General features: G+C 40.6%; 2 protein-coding genes across 3 annotated transcripts in view; both read left to right on the plus strand.

Moving 5' to 3' along the window:
* The first annotated feature begins 2,062 nt into the window (after positions 1–2,062).
* Positions 2,063–4,883, plus strand: msantd1 (Myb/SANT-like DNA-binding domain containing 1). Its single transcript, XM_046381200.1, has 3 exons — positions 2,063–2,557; positions 2,650–2,943; positions 3,529–4,883. The coding sequence occupies exons 1-3, from the start codon at positions 2,304–2,306 to the stop codon at positions 3,818–3,820; spliced, it is 840 nt and encodes a 279-aa protein (XP_046237156.1). The 5' UTR covers positions 2,063–2,303; the 3' UTR covers positions 3,821–4,883.
* A 95-nt stretch (positions 4,884–4,978) lies between these two features.
* rgs12a (regulator of G protein signaling 12a) overlaps positions 4,979–14,194 on the plus strand; it is a 36,422-nt gene continuing 27,206 nt past the window's right edge. Inside the window, exons 1-3 of one of the 2 annotated variants that reach the window (XM_046381183.1) lie at positions 4,979–5,081; positions 6,624–8,472; positions 10,188–10,283. In XM_046381183.1, the coding sequence (XP_046237139.1) occupies positions 6,706–8,472; positions 10,188–10,283 (1,863 nt within the window). In that variant the 5' untranslated portion in view covers positions 4,979–5,081; positions 6,624–6,705. Of the gene's footprint in view, positions 5,082–5,398; positions 5,642–6,623; positions 8,473–10,187; positions 10,284–14,194 lie in introns of those variants that run through there. The other variant, XM_046381182.1, reaches the window with a different exon arrangement.

Here is a 14,194-nt window from a genome sequence, read left to right on the forward strand (position 1 = left end):
ATGTTGATGGTGATTTTGGCACTGCAGTTTAAAGGGTTTTAAAGAGTTTTCTTTCTAATAACTGGTTTGGACACTATGGGTTTTCAACCTTTCTAATCAGTGTCTGTACAGTTATTGCACTACTGAGCTTGCTGTGAAGCCACTGTTTACTTTGAAGCTTTTAGATAATCTAGTACATATTTACAGAAATATAAAACAATATGATTTCTATCAAATTGGTGTAGTTTTTCCGTTCCTTTAAGTGGAATCACACTTTTAACTAACAATAGATGTAGGTGGTTTAGTTTATCCCCCACACACTGATTAGATCATTTGAAATCTATTGTGTAAAGATGATTATGACATTTTCTCCCATAATGTGCAAGATGAAGGCTACTGTGAAATGGATGCTGGCTAATCATGTCATATAATTAGATTTTACAATGTAATAAGATCTTTACAGATAACCCACTGACTTCTACCTCTAGACACGAGCAGTGCCTGACCAGTTTATCTGTAGATTAGTCTGGCTCCTGGATTAGTAGTCTGGAATAATTCTACTTCAATGAATGAAAAAAAAAATGTACAGAGATAATTAAACACAATTATCGTGGACTCCAACAAGAGGCTTCAGTCACAGTATTGAAATAAAGAGTGGTCAGTGGGCAGCTGTTGTAGTGAACTGAAATAGTAAATATTTATTTAAACTTGTGCATTTATTCTGAATTACTTAAGAAAACAGCTGTATTTTATTCTGTGGAAAAACACCAAACATGTTTAATTCTGCGAACTGCAAAGACGTCAATCTCAAGCCTGCAAAAATATTTGTTTCCTCAGCAAGTCAGTAAAGTAATAAAATATTAACCCATATCCAAAAGACAAGTCACATTTCTTTACTTGTTGAGAAACAGGCTTTGTAAGCATTCACTGGAAGCAAAGAAACAAACACTCACAAAAGCGACCTTTGACACCAACTTTCATTTGCTCCAACATTTTTGCAATGGCAGAGCTTAACATTTGTCTTAAGTGACAGATGTGATGGATTGGGCAAAGCTGCCAATTTGCAGTATGAAAATGTACCGGCCGCCTGTCAGGTTACTGAGGAGCAGATGGGTTAAGGCTTTAATCAGGCCAGAACTGAGTTAAGCTGGACTGACAGCAACTAGTGGCACTAATAAAGATAAAGTGGGGATGGACTGTATCCAAGCATTACCAGTTCTGTGCTTTTCAGTATATATATGGAGAATAAATATGGAGAAACAAATCAGAGGGGACAAAATATTGCAGAGTAAGAGTCATTTGGGGTTTTATTGTCAATGTATTTGTGTAAACCACATTGTGGTTTTGGTGTGTAAATCTTCTTGAAAGAAGGGTGGGAACAGAGAGGGCGGTGGAGAGAAAGGAAACAGGAGGCAAGGGAGAAAAAAATGCAAATAATGGTTGATTAGGATGCTTGAGATGGGGCTAGACAGAGATCTGCCCCTTGCTGAGACCTTGCTGGGGCAGGGGGGCCCTCCTTCTGGTCAGAGAAAATCTTCCTACAGGGGTCCATTGTCTACAACCCATAGGAAGCTGATCACAACAGTCAGCGTTTTGTATTCAGTTGCAGGGGTGCCTATAGTGGATCACTACATGTTGCCATTTTGTCTGATCCCCCCCACCCCCCTTTGCTTGCTATTTAGGTCTAAACTGCAGACTGAAAGTGTTTTTCTCTCCTCTATATCATGCCAGATACAACAAATCCTCCCTCTCCCCATCTCAAAAGACTTGTCTATTATTAAAAGCTTTTAAATGGAACAGGGTGTTGGCTGACTACCAAATCCAATGCCTTGTTGCCAGGGAAACACATACCCGTGGTCTTGGCTTTGCTTTTTTCCCCCCATCCCCAGAGGCTCATATTTCAAAACTGTCAGCAATCTCACACTCTCACACTGCCGCCTTTCAGCTAAAAGCTTTTTGTGTTGCCAGCAGAGGAGCAGTGTGCAGGGGAAAGGAGAGCGGATGGGAGTGGTTAGAGGAGAGGGAGGGAAAATGAGGGGCCTCCCTCACAGTTGCCAAGGCAACTTGATGTCACTGTGACATCACACACCACTAAAAGCTTTTAACCGGATTCCTCTCCTGCCTTAGGCCCCATTTTGAGTCCTCTTTCAGCTAGGCTAGGGGGGAAGGGCACAGGCAGAGCCGTGTGTGTGCCTTCTTGCATATATCACTCCCTCACTGCAGATACAACACCTCTTAGCACAGTAAAAGACTTTCAAATTCAACCTCTACAGATCCTATTTCTGCAAACAGAGCCTGCACAGGCCAAGAGAACCATTTCAAAAATGGCAACAGAGGATGGTTTCAGCTACCTAATTCCAGGCCACAGTGAGAAACACAGGCGGGCCCCAAACTGGACCGACGGTGAAATGAAAGCCCTCCTGTACGTGTGGGAGGAATACCACAACGAACTGAAAATGAGCAAGAGGAACGCCAAGGTTTACGAGAAGATGTCCCAGAGGTTTTTCCAGCTGACCGGAGAGCAGCGTTTCAAAGAGGAGATCAAGATGAAAATCACCAACATGTCTTTTCAGTACAGGCAAGTGCACCAAATCCAAATGCCCAGTCAGAGTTGTGACCTCAAACTCCAATTGTTGCGAGACTTTAAACAACTATTTTTTATCCCCACAGGCGACTGAAATCCACGGTAGGTGAAGGTGGGGAGACACCGGACTGGCCGTATTATAAGTCTATTGAGAAGATCCTCTCCAAGCCACTGGAGAACGGCCGGGTGAACTCTTTGGAATTCCAGGCCTCTGCTCCAGGTCCCTCCACTTCCTCTCAGTCCACAGACAATGTCGTGCCACTGTCCGATGAGGGTGTGATGGGATTCCTGCCAGAATACACAGGCTCATCAGATGAGATGGAGATAAAACAAGAGATTGACTCTTTAAGCTCTGACAGCGAGCACACACAGGGATCCAGGTAACAGGAACTAGACAAGGCACAGGTTATGTGTATGTATTTATTACTGATAAAAAAGGCTGATGAAAGGACCTTTGTATTTTATTGTTTGATGGAAGGAATCCATCAGTTCTTCCTTTTCAGTTAAGCTAACATACTGGTCCTATAAGGCTTTACTCTGTAATGTTGTTTCCTGACAAATGTTATAATGTCATTATTTATTTTACAGAAAAATAAGAAAAGTTTTATGTTCTTACACAAAGCTAACTTTTCCATAATGTCCATCAACTAGCTGTAACTTATGCTCTTCTTTTAGCTATTTTGCTAAATTTTGTTTAGTTTGGTCTTAGCTAAATTATATTATGCAGTTAGTGCATATTGGCTTTTGAGGGACAATATACATCAATTACAGTTACAGCAATGCCAATTCATTTAGTTTTTTCATTATTTTACGTTACTTTTAAAGAGTTACTGTTAAGCTGATGTAAGCAAATTGCACACTTAGCTGTTTAAGATTGTACGACTAATGCTGAACTCTTGAACCCTGTGGTGATATCTTATTACAAGCTGCTGCCTGCTCTTAAACATCCATTCTGTGCTCTCCAGCTCTCACCCTGCTTCAGCCAGGAAAAGGCACGCCAACAAGCACCTGTCCATAAAGAGAAAAAAACTGCGGGTCATGCAGGCCATGTTGCAGCAACAGAAGAGGTCAAGCCGAGCCATAGAGGAGACTTGCAGGGAGGTCCGTAGAGCCATGCACCAACAGAACCTCCTCCAAGTTCAGTGTCTGCAGCTGCAGGAGCGTATGATGAACCTTCTTGAGAAGATGATCCAGCCTCCCTCAGCCACATCAGCTTCATGGGGTCAGAGTGGGGTCAAAGATCCAGGGAAGCCATGAAGTGTGATAGTTGTGGTCTCACTGAGATCATGGCCTCATCTATAGCCTTGTTAAAGCAAAATTATAGAAGTATATTTATTATGGATTTCAGTTTAACATTGAACATTGTTACGGTTCATCGTGTTGCATATGTAAGTACAGTATAGCTCTTATCAGTGGTATAGAGATGTACACAAATGTGCTGTTACAATATCTGAAGATAACAGAGACCTTTCTTCAATACCCTATGGAAATCATTGTGGTAACAAGAAAATTGCAAAGTTCTCTTGTCATTTTATTTTTGACTATGCCACGATAATTATAAGTTAGGAAGGTCTGATGACAAGACAGGACAACTTGTAGCATTATGAACCAGGAGTTTAGGCAATAGTCCTTGCTGCTGTGATAGGAAAGGAGCTGTCACCAAATGGCATTATAACCAACACAAACTGCTCAGCAGCAAAACACATTAAGCTACATTTCCTGCTGTCGACCGATTTAACTGTTCAAGGTGTATCTCATAGATGCAAAATTAAAAAAATATTCATTCATTCAAATTAACTCATTTTCTCCTTGTATTCAGCATCTTCCGATTGTGCATCACTGTGACTGCATGGATTGGCACCCTGTCTGCACATTCAGTGGACAAATAAAACATACAACACAGTGTTTAATCTGGGGTAACATTGTGTTTTATGTTTAGATATGAATGCAAACTTCATGACAGAAGCTGAAAAACTCAGATTTCAATAGATCACAAAATGCCCTGATCTTATTTGCACTTCTGCCAAATAAAACAACAAACATTCTGCAATCATTTCATTTCTAGTCTTTAATTGTTACTGCAGGATAATTAATGAAATGCTAAATACACAGAAGGTAAGGCTTGATAGAGCCAAAATCTTAAGACCTGTAAGTTAGTTCCATTGCACTCTACATCAGCTCTTAGGAAGTCACTGCTTCATAAATATGAAAATGCAGCAAACATGCCAAATATTGCTACCTGTTATGTTAGCGTTTCCAATAATAAATAAATAAAATAACATATATATAGATATGTCTATATATATAACTACTATTCTATCCTTTCTTCTTTGCAAATGATTTGGTGCAGTAAAGCCATGTGACAGTATGTGCAACCGTTGCAGCCCTTTGACCAGAGAGGCAGGCTATTGTTTACAGACCATGTGCAGTTAAGTGCTGCTGCGCCAGTGTGGAAGAGATAAGGGTCGACCCACATGCAAAGTGTTTGACGGATACTGCAGTGATAGCTAAATTACGGGTAAGACTTATATGTTGATATATTTTTAATTATATACTGATTACTGATCATTTGATTTCTTGTCGTGCGTTTTAAAATTTAATGTGCTGCTTCGTGACACGTCATTACAGAACTTAAATGTGGTTTCAGAAACAGTCTTTAAATATTTGAGTGGCTTGTCTCTTTTTAAAAAAGCTGGGCTTTTAAATTTTGTTTACTTTAGAGCAAAATAAAGACTGACAACTGCCATCAATATCAGCCAATAGCGTCACTCCGCTTGTTTGAATATTGAACGAGACGGGCGTGGTGATTGGTCAGAATGGGACGTCACGTGTTCCAGATACGTTACGCTGTCATAGTTACAATGAAAGACGCTTTGTGACCCCCGCGGTTAGTGAATGGAAGGTGGTGCCGTCCTGCGTTTCCATATGGGCTACTGAATCACGTCAAGAAAATATTATTTTGAATAATTTAACAAAAAGGTGGACGTGCAAAGTTTAAAATGTTAATGCTGGCACTTTTAGCACCGTGAAAGGAAATACCGTCGGAGCGGTTTGTGGAACTTTTTACCCCGAGATAAGGTAATTTCAAGTCAGTCCTCAAACAACCTTGTTGCGGTGGTTGTTTCGGACGTGTGTAAGTTAACTTTTTGATGGCATATGAAAAGGTAAAAAAAAAAGATATTTGTAAGGTGTTTCTGGTGTTGAAAATGTTAACTTGTGTGGTGAGTAGAGTACTGAAACATTTAAAATCAGTGGTTGAGCGAATTCTAAGAGTGGTTGTCATTTAGGTGTTTATGAATAGGGAGCCAGCTGGCAAGTTGTTTTGTGGAAGGAGGTGGAGGGGTGGATGGGAGTGCAAGCTGTGTGAGGACATAAAAGCTGTGTCTTATCTCTGACAGATAATTGCTAAAATAAGATTGATAGCAGCACTAGGTTTCATAAATTGCTTTAGTAAGAGTTAAAAAGGGCTCCACTCTCACTATGGGTGTATTGTTAAGACTTTTGCAATTCAGTTTTTAACCAGTGGTCACAAGCAAAAATATGTATTATTCTATTACTATTATTATTACTATTATTCTAATTACTATATAGTATTATGAAGAGCTGAGACAGTTATTCGATTATTTGATTTGAGATATTCAGCAACAATCTTGATGATAGATTGTCTATTTTTGACAAAGAAAAAGGCTACATTTGCTGTCTTTCTAAACTGAAAATTTCATGTTGAATTTTGTCTCTGATCGTTGTAAACTAAATCTATTTTTTGCTTGGAAAACATATGGGCTTTGAAAACCGTGATTTTTGTCACTATTTTTAAAATTATTCAAGTAACTGACAAGGCAATTTAATCGATCTTGAAAATAGTTATTATTTGCAGGCCTAGTGAAATGCTTTGAATTAGTATTTTATCTCAGCATGCCTCTGTTGAAAGCTGATAAGCAAGTGAATTACTGTGCGGTCCTGTGTGTTAATTCTTCCATTCTGGTATAATTTGATGTATTTCAAACACAATGCAAGTGAGTAATTTTGTTTCTCTCTGTTTTGCTCTGTGTAACTTTAGGATGACAACAACACAATAGTGTTGGCAACCTGAAAGTGTTTTAGTTCCCACACACTGGGTCTCACATCAACAGACAACAAAGATGAGGATACAGGGACAGCCTGAGGGCGTAAGGAGGCGTCTGGATTTAAATGCAATTGGTGAGCTCAGGGCTGTGGAGCTCATTCGAGGTCGGGCAGGGTATGGCTTTACAATTTCAGGACAGAGGCCCTGTCTACTGAGTGGCATCCTTGAAGGGAGCCCTGCTGCCCTAGTGGGACTCAAACAGGGAGATAACATCATGGCCATCAATGGAACAGATGTGTCCACTGCTTTGCATGAGACTGTGGTGCAGTTGATTGGGAGCTGCAAAGGACCCTTGCGGATGGTGGTGCATGCTGAGGGCCGAATCATGGGGAACCCCATCCTAAATGATGCAAAATTTGGGAGTGGCCAGAAAAGTGGTGTTTTCCAAAAGGCAGGTGTTCTTCGCACTATCTCAGATGATTCAAGCAATTCCTCCTTTAAGTCAAATCATACTATTGCCACCAAACAGAGGCCAGTGTCAGAGCCTGATATGTCGCATTGGTCACAACACTGGAGCTCTTTAGCTGAGCAGCCAAAGGAGGTAACTTCCAGGATTGGGGACACTGACTCTGTGTTTACAGATGCAGAAGAGGCAAATCCAGACTGGAGTATTTTAAACATGACCTTGGTGGTTGGCTATCTGAGCTCCACAGAACTGATTTTAAACACTACAGAACCAGAGGAGGACTGTTTAAAAGCCATTCGTGAGCGAATACGACAGTTGGGAACAGAGCAGGACACCCATACACTTGTGATGATGAAGATCATGTTTGACTGTGTTCGACTCTGTGACGACACAGGAGCTGTTTTGGCTGCCTTTCCAACTGAAAACCTGGTTTTGGGGGCTGTCTGTGCTGAAGACCCACGTTTTTTTTGCCTGGTGACAACAGCACATATAATCAATGGACGCGTACCTGAGGATGGTCCTCTGCGGGCATCGTGCCATGTTTTCTTCATTGACCCAGAGCTTGGAAACCACGGGGACCACATAGGCATTGCCGGACGTTTTGGGTTCGACTGCACTCCAGATCCAGATGCCTTGGGCTGCCTGGAATTTCCTCAAACTCCCCAAGATGTTCTTCATTTTGTCACAGTCCTGTACAGCGACATGGGAGAGGCTGTGGAGAGGCTTCGAGCCAAACTGGATATGGAGGCTCAGCAGCAAGCCAAAGTGAATGGTAGCAGTGGCAAGCAAGGCAGTGCCAGCAGCAACGGGGACAGTGGAATTGGAAATTCGTCTCCCCCTGAGGAGAGAGCGGACAGGGATTTCCCTTCTGCAATCCAAAACCATACTGGGGCCCACCTCCCCAGCTGTCCATGGGATTATCCTCTGACTGAAGACCTCACCCCAATAAACCTCTCCAAGAATGACCAAAAACTTAATCCAGAGAACAGTGCCAGCATACATTCCCTTTCAGAGTCACTACCTGGCCCTGATTGTCTTACTAGCTTTTATGGAGGTCCCCCACCCAGACTCGAGTTCCAGTTTAAGCCTCCACCTCCTCCTCCACCTTTGGATAAAAAAACAAGTATCTTTGGAGATCCTCTCAGAAGTAGCCAAAGGTGGTTCTCAAAGCCAAAGTGGCCAAAAGCCCTAAGTAGTCATCCTGAGCCTCAGGTGATGTGCAGCAACAACTTTAGCCACTTGCCTCCCCCCATGAATCAGATCCCCTCAGACAGGTACCGGTCAGCTGAAGTCCTGATGCTTCCTCCCAGAGACGAATGGACCAAAGGGTTTCTTGAACAGAGAGAGAAACAGCAGAGAGATGGCAGTACCAAAAATGTAAGCATTTTTTAATTTTTACTTTTTAAAGCTGAACTCTGCAACATTGAAAATTTTAAACAGCACATCTTAAAAACAGCATGTTTCTCATAGTAGTTGATGCTCTCTTTACTCTGCTGTTGAAAACCGTTGATCAAGTTTGTAAGGTCATGTAGGTGAACTGTGGTGTCAATAAGCAACTTACCAATACAAAGTAATGGCTACTTATGCTGCTATTATCAGTTGCATGTATCTGCTGGTCATAAGATTTAAGAACCAGTGTCAAAAATACAACTGTATATGTTCTGTCATATTTGTTGTAGTTTAAAAATGTGAAAGAATCTGGATTGCCTCATGAATGTTTTGGTAGATACAGGTGAACACATTTATCTATATAATCTATATCTATAGTGATCTCTATATAGAATGTACACACACACTCTGAATCCTTGCAACGATCTCATAGCCATGTATCAATGAGAAATCCTTACACACAGTTAAATAGTTCCATTGTAAGTGCAGTCACGCTGAGACAAGAGCATCTGTTTCTATACTTCATTCATGTTTAACACAGTGACACAGGAAGTATTAAATGGCCACATGAAGTTGAATTTCCAGACACTGAGGGGGTGTTAGTAAGCCTGTGTTAGGCGGCGGCTAAAATATGATACAATACCACTATTTCAACAGTCAATTGGTGCTGAGTGTGAACTGAACTCAAACAGCACCTGTTGTAAGTCAATGACGTCATCGGCATTAATGTGCAGAGAGAAGGACACTGAGTTTTTTTTTGCTACTGTCCTCACCGCCCACAAGATGGCCCTGTGTATCCACGTAGTCCCACAAATGAAACCCTCCTCAGGAAATCATTGACTGCAACCTCTGATTGGTTGGTTATATTTTTTTTTTTTTGGAAATACGTACAAAATTCAGGACATTTTAGGTCATATCAAGTGTATTTTGGATAAAGTTCAGCTACAAAATGTGTAGTTTTTCAACTTCCATTTTAATATGCTTTCATATTTATTTAAGCCAATATTTTGCTGTGTATATAAATCTAAAGTGTATTGTGTCCCTAGCTTACATTAGATCAGAAAGACGACAATCTTGCACAGGAAGCCGGGCAAATTGCAGGGTAGAGCCCATGCCATGCAGCAGTAATTATCTGCAATTCTTGAACTCTTGTTTAAACTTCAGACACAGCCTCCCCAGTCACAGGAATAGAGGTGGCTGGTTATACTGTGTTGTTTCTGGAGCGATAGGCAGAACTCACCTTCATCTGTCATCTTTCATCCTCAGACTTCGTTCAAAAACTGCATACAAACACTTTATGTGCTAGAATGTTATTCCATTATCTCAGAATTAGTCATGTTTTAATTGGACCTTTTATGAACTTTCCGTAAATGAACGCTTGAGTCAGTGATACAGTATACTAATGTGGAAAAATATTTATGCATATTATTTTAAGATAACCCCACATTATGAACTACTATTTATTACTACTTTTAGTGGGAGACATTTTCTATGTGTTACAAGACCAGTAATGAAATTTAATGTAGTTGAATAGATTTGAATCAAATTACAGTAACCTGGCTGTATTGGCTGATTAAGTTTTTAGCGCAAATCAAAAATGCTCAACAGGATGAACTATAAATAATGCAAGAACAAATGTATTGATTATGCTGACTATAGCTTTGCGTCTTTATGTATGTGCTCATCAGTATGTCCTTTTACAGGGCTCCAGGTTTTGGGGTGTGGGTGTTATCCGTGCCTCTAAACGCCGCTCTGCAAAAAAACGTCTCAGCTTGGCACGATCACTGGATGACCTTGAGGTAGGCACTGGGTGTTTTTTTTTTTTTCTTTTTTTTTAATACATCTTCACTGGTTTTCCTAGATTTTAATTTATTTTTGTTTTTCCTGAATCAGAACATTCATATATTGTAAGTTTTTCATGTGATTAATTTTATCATTGCTAACCAAGTGAAATAATTAGTGGTTTCTTAGTGTTTCAATTTCACACATTTTTTTTTTTATTCAAGTTGATGGAAAAGTATAATATTCATCTTTTGTGTGTCTCATTCTGCTGGGCCTGCATACAAAATGTGCTTCTCTAATGTGGACATTGAGTTAAACCATCCCCCTTTTTCATTCTGCTCCACACTGTTTTTTTCTTAACCCTTAATTTCTGCTGCCTTGAACTCTGTGCTTGCTGCTACACTTGTGGCACGAGGGGGCTCACAAAGTGGTCTTTGTGTGGGCCAGAGTCCTGTTTGTTTGGCCCCGCTAATGAGCACTGCTTCACGACCGAATATTGTGCTCACATTTTCTCGTATTAATGTTGCTGAGGATGTTTCTCCAGTGTTCTCTCATACGCGCATTAGTCATGCACACTGATTCACGTTAACAAAAACACACGCACTCTTTTCCTGCCTTTCATAATTGCTACAACAGCATGTGAACAGACAGAAGAAACTCAAAAACTGGCATACTGTGTTGTATGTCCATGCATTAGTCACACACAGACACACCCGCAGACCACACATTATAACCAAAGGGGAACACCACAGTTCTCACTGTCTCAACACACACTAAACAGTACTGTTGTTGAAATGCTCCAGGTTCTGAGCAGGTCTGCCCCAGTTGTACAGCCACAAGATTAAAGGTGGCTATAAAAGGTTACAACATCAGCACAGTTTCTGCTGCATAGCACAACTTTTATGTCTTCTTTCAGTGTTGATTTACTGTATCACTAATCCACGATATGCTGATGTTGTCAAACATTACCTCTCCACCTGTGATCCTTACTGTGTGTTTAAAGTCTGGGTTGCTTTCTTCAGACTAACTCCAGGCGTTTTTTTAAACAAGTTGTAAAACACATGTATTTTTGTTTTGTTTCTGTGCTCCGAGTAAGCTCAGAGTGTGTGCGGTGTTGTTGGTTGGGTCATGTGTTTCACTATATGTAGTTGCTATGGTTATTGCTTCCCAAAAGTTGCATCTGTCAGGAGTAAAATTACATCTTTTATTATCTAGTTTATCATCATCCCTAACTACTGATGCAGCTCTTTCCGAGCTCTGCTTTGTTATGGGACATGTATTACCGCTCTGTGTTAATTTTAAAATGTAGGGAACTGAGAAGCTTCAGGCTACTGTAATCAGTTTTGTATCTGAGAACTGCTTTTCCCAAAACAAAGTAACATTGGCTGGACAGATAGCTGGTTGCTTTTACTTGTACCATTGTGAGTTCTCTTTTTTACACCTTGAGTTTGCTTTGTTACACAATGTATTGTGAACCTGTTATACCTGGACCTCAAACCTTTGACAGGGAGAGAAAGGCTCAGGCTTGTCTAATATGTTGAAAGTGTCAAAAACGTCATATCACCCATGATGCAAGCATATGATGAACAAGATATGATCCCTGCACATTCTCAAGCTCTGACATGTTGGCTTCCAAACAACTGAAGTTTGGTTTGGCGTTTATGTATTATGGAAAAGAGCATGTGGTTATCCATATAATGATAGTTTATGTTAAATTAAGCAAGACTTGAATTAGGATGCTGGAATTATTGAGCTATGAATGTGATTTTTTTTTTCCTACTTAGGCATACATTGTGCAGAACTGGCTTATAATTTAGTTGATTGGCTTTGACCTTCATTTTTAACATTCAGCAAGCTTGGTGCAGGTATATCACCATGTTTCTTTGGTTACATAAGATGTCTTTTGATGACAGGTAGAAAAATATTTAATTTTCTGTTGAAAGGGAAACACCGGTTTTTCAAAACACTATCGTAGGGATCCATTTCCATTCAAACAGTTGAGCATATTCACTGCCGTGCAAACAGACTTGTCTGCTGTTTGTTTTGCACAGAGCCATTTTGAGTGCTGTTGCTGGAGTGAAGAGCATTAGATGCTCAGTTCCTCTGTGCAAAACCTGGCTCGCTTATGTATCTGTAACAGATAACATAAGATATTTTTGATAAGGATCCTTTTAATTTGGTTCTCAGAGAATTATGATGCTCCCCTGATGTAAATATTTAATGCCGGCCATATGTCTAAATTGCACCAAAATATTTTTGGCACACTGATACATCTTTGATTAGCTAATATCTGGGGATAATAATGATCATATATCATATATAATAATAATCATATAATCATATATGAGATTTGTTCTCATGCCGCATCTGACTCATAAGTATTCAGACTACAACTTGTTTTAAGTTATAATCAGCATTCACAATCAAAGTAAGTAACACCACAGGGCTTGTTTTGTGGTTAGATTAGATCCTCACCTAACACTGGCTGGGATCATGTTTCAAGGGCTGAGCTTCATCCTGGATTCATGGTTAGAGATCAGATCATGCACTTCTAAAAGCCCCTGCCACAGAAAACCAAAGCCCATTCAATGCCATGACCAGTTTTCTGATCTTATACAGATTTGCACATGTGTAAAAGTTGGTGGTTTCACATAAACAACAGATTAAGGCAACTATTAGTGTTGTCACTCCTGTCTAACAAGTGAGACAGACTAGAAGAGAACTTCTTAACTCCTTTGAAGGCTTTCATAGATAGTAAACAATTAACCTATCAAGCCTATAACACTTAACTGTTGACCTTAAATGACTCCTTGCTTATACATATCCTTTGCAAAGTTTTGGACAGCTGGAAAGTCTTCTGTAGCATCTTCTAACTTATAGGTTGTTATGAGGGATTTTCAGACCGACTGTTCTCATGGTAACTTTTGCAGAAATACGTGATAAGCTCTCAGTCAGAGCATGCATCTGGACTCACAAGGACACTGTGAGACTATTTTGGAGTTCACCATCAGTGCTCGGGGCTGAACCCTGTGGATAACCCCTGTATGTGGCCTCGCTGCATGTTGTGAACGGGCCCGGAACAATTTGGACACGTGTGACCATGTTGCTTTTTCCATGGTCTTTGGTGTGCGTCACAGTGGCTAGCAGAGGAATGAGCGAATGCTTGTTATTTTTCTTCACATTACAAAGGCTCTGACACGTAGCTTTTGCAACCCACGCACTAAGTCATAATAGCATATATATACTCTCTTGCTTGTTGATGCATTTCAGCATGTACCTTTCTGGTTCAGTAGAGGGGGAAACTGTATAATTGTTTGCGCTGATTCGTTTTCCCTGCATCATGTGATGAAGAGTGTTTTGATGTACGCTGAGCTTTTGTTGTCAGATCCCCTTATGTTTGGGCATGTCACAGAATGTGCAGCTTTGTGCCTCCTCGTCTTATTTCCGCACAGAGCTTGTAAGAACCCTGCTGCAAATGCCCTCTCAATCTCAGCACACAGCTCCACCACTACGATCTCTTGGGTTTGTAGCTCCAAACACATGCTTTGTGCCCACCACTTTCAGCTGAAGACAGTGTGTTCAACTTTGCAGAGATGACACTGTTAGCAGGCTGCTCTAGCGATGATCACACTGAAACTGACTGTTTTCTGAGGTGCTGCTGCATGTGCAAACATCTATTAATGCAAGATGTTAGTTAGTGCAGATTGTTTTATTCAGGCACACACCAAAGCCGTCTGCTGGGGAATTCAGGGCACCTCGTTTGCTCCGTGAGTGTGAAGTTTCTCCTCTTCTTTTAGGATTGGTGACATTAGTAGCTCTTGTTTGCACGCCTGCCAGTAATAGATCTATCCTGTGGGCGTAGCAGAAACCGAGAGAAGGCATGAAGACACAGAATCGGGGAGTGAACAGAGAGGGAGAGAGGTGGAAT

This window comes from Scatophagus argus, chromosome 23 (genome assembly GCF_020382885.2).
Source record: "Scatophagus argus isolate fScaArg1 chromosome 23, fScaArg1.pri, whole genome shotgun sequence".
In the NCBI taxonomy this organism is placed as follows: domain Eukaryota; kingdom Metazoa; phylum Chordata; class Actinopteri; family Scatophagidae; genus Scatophagus; species Scatophagus argus.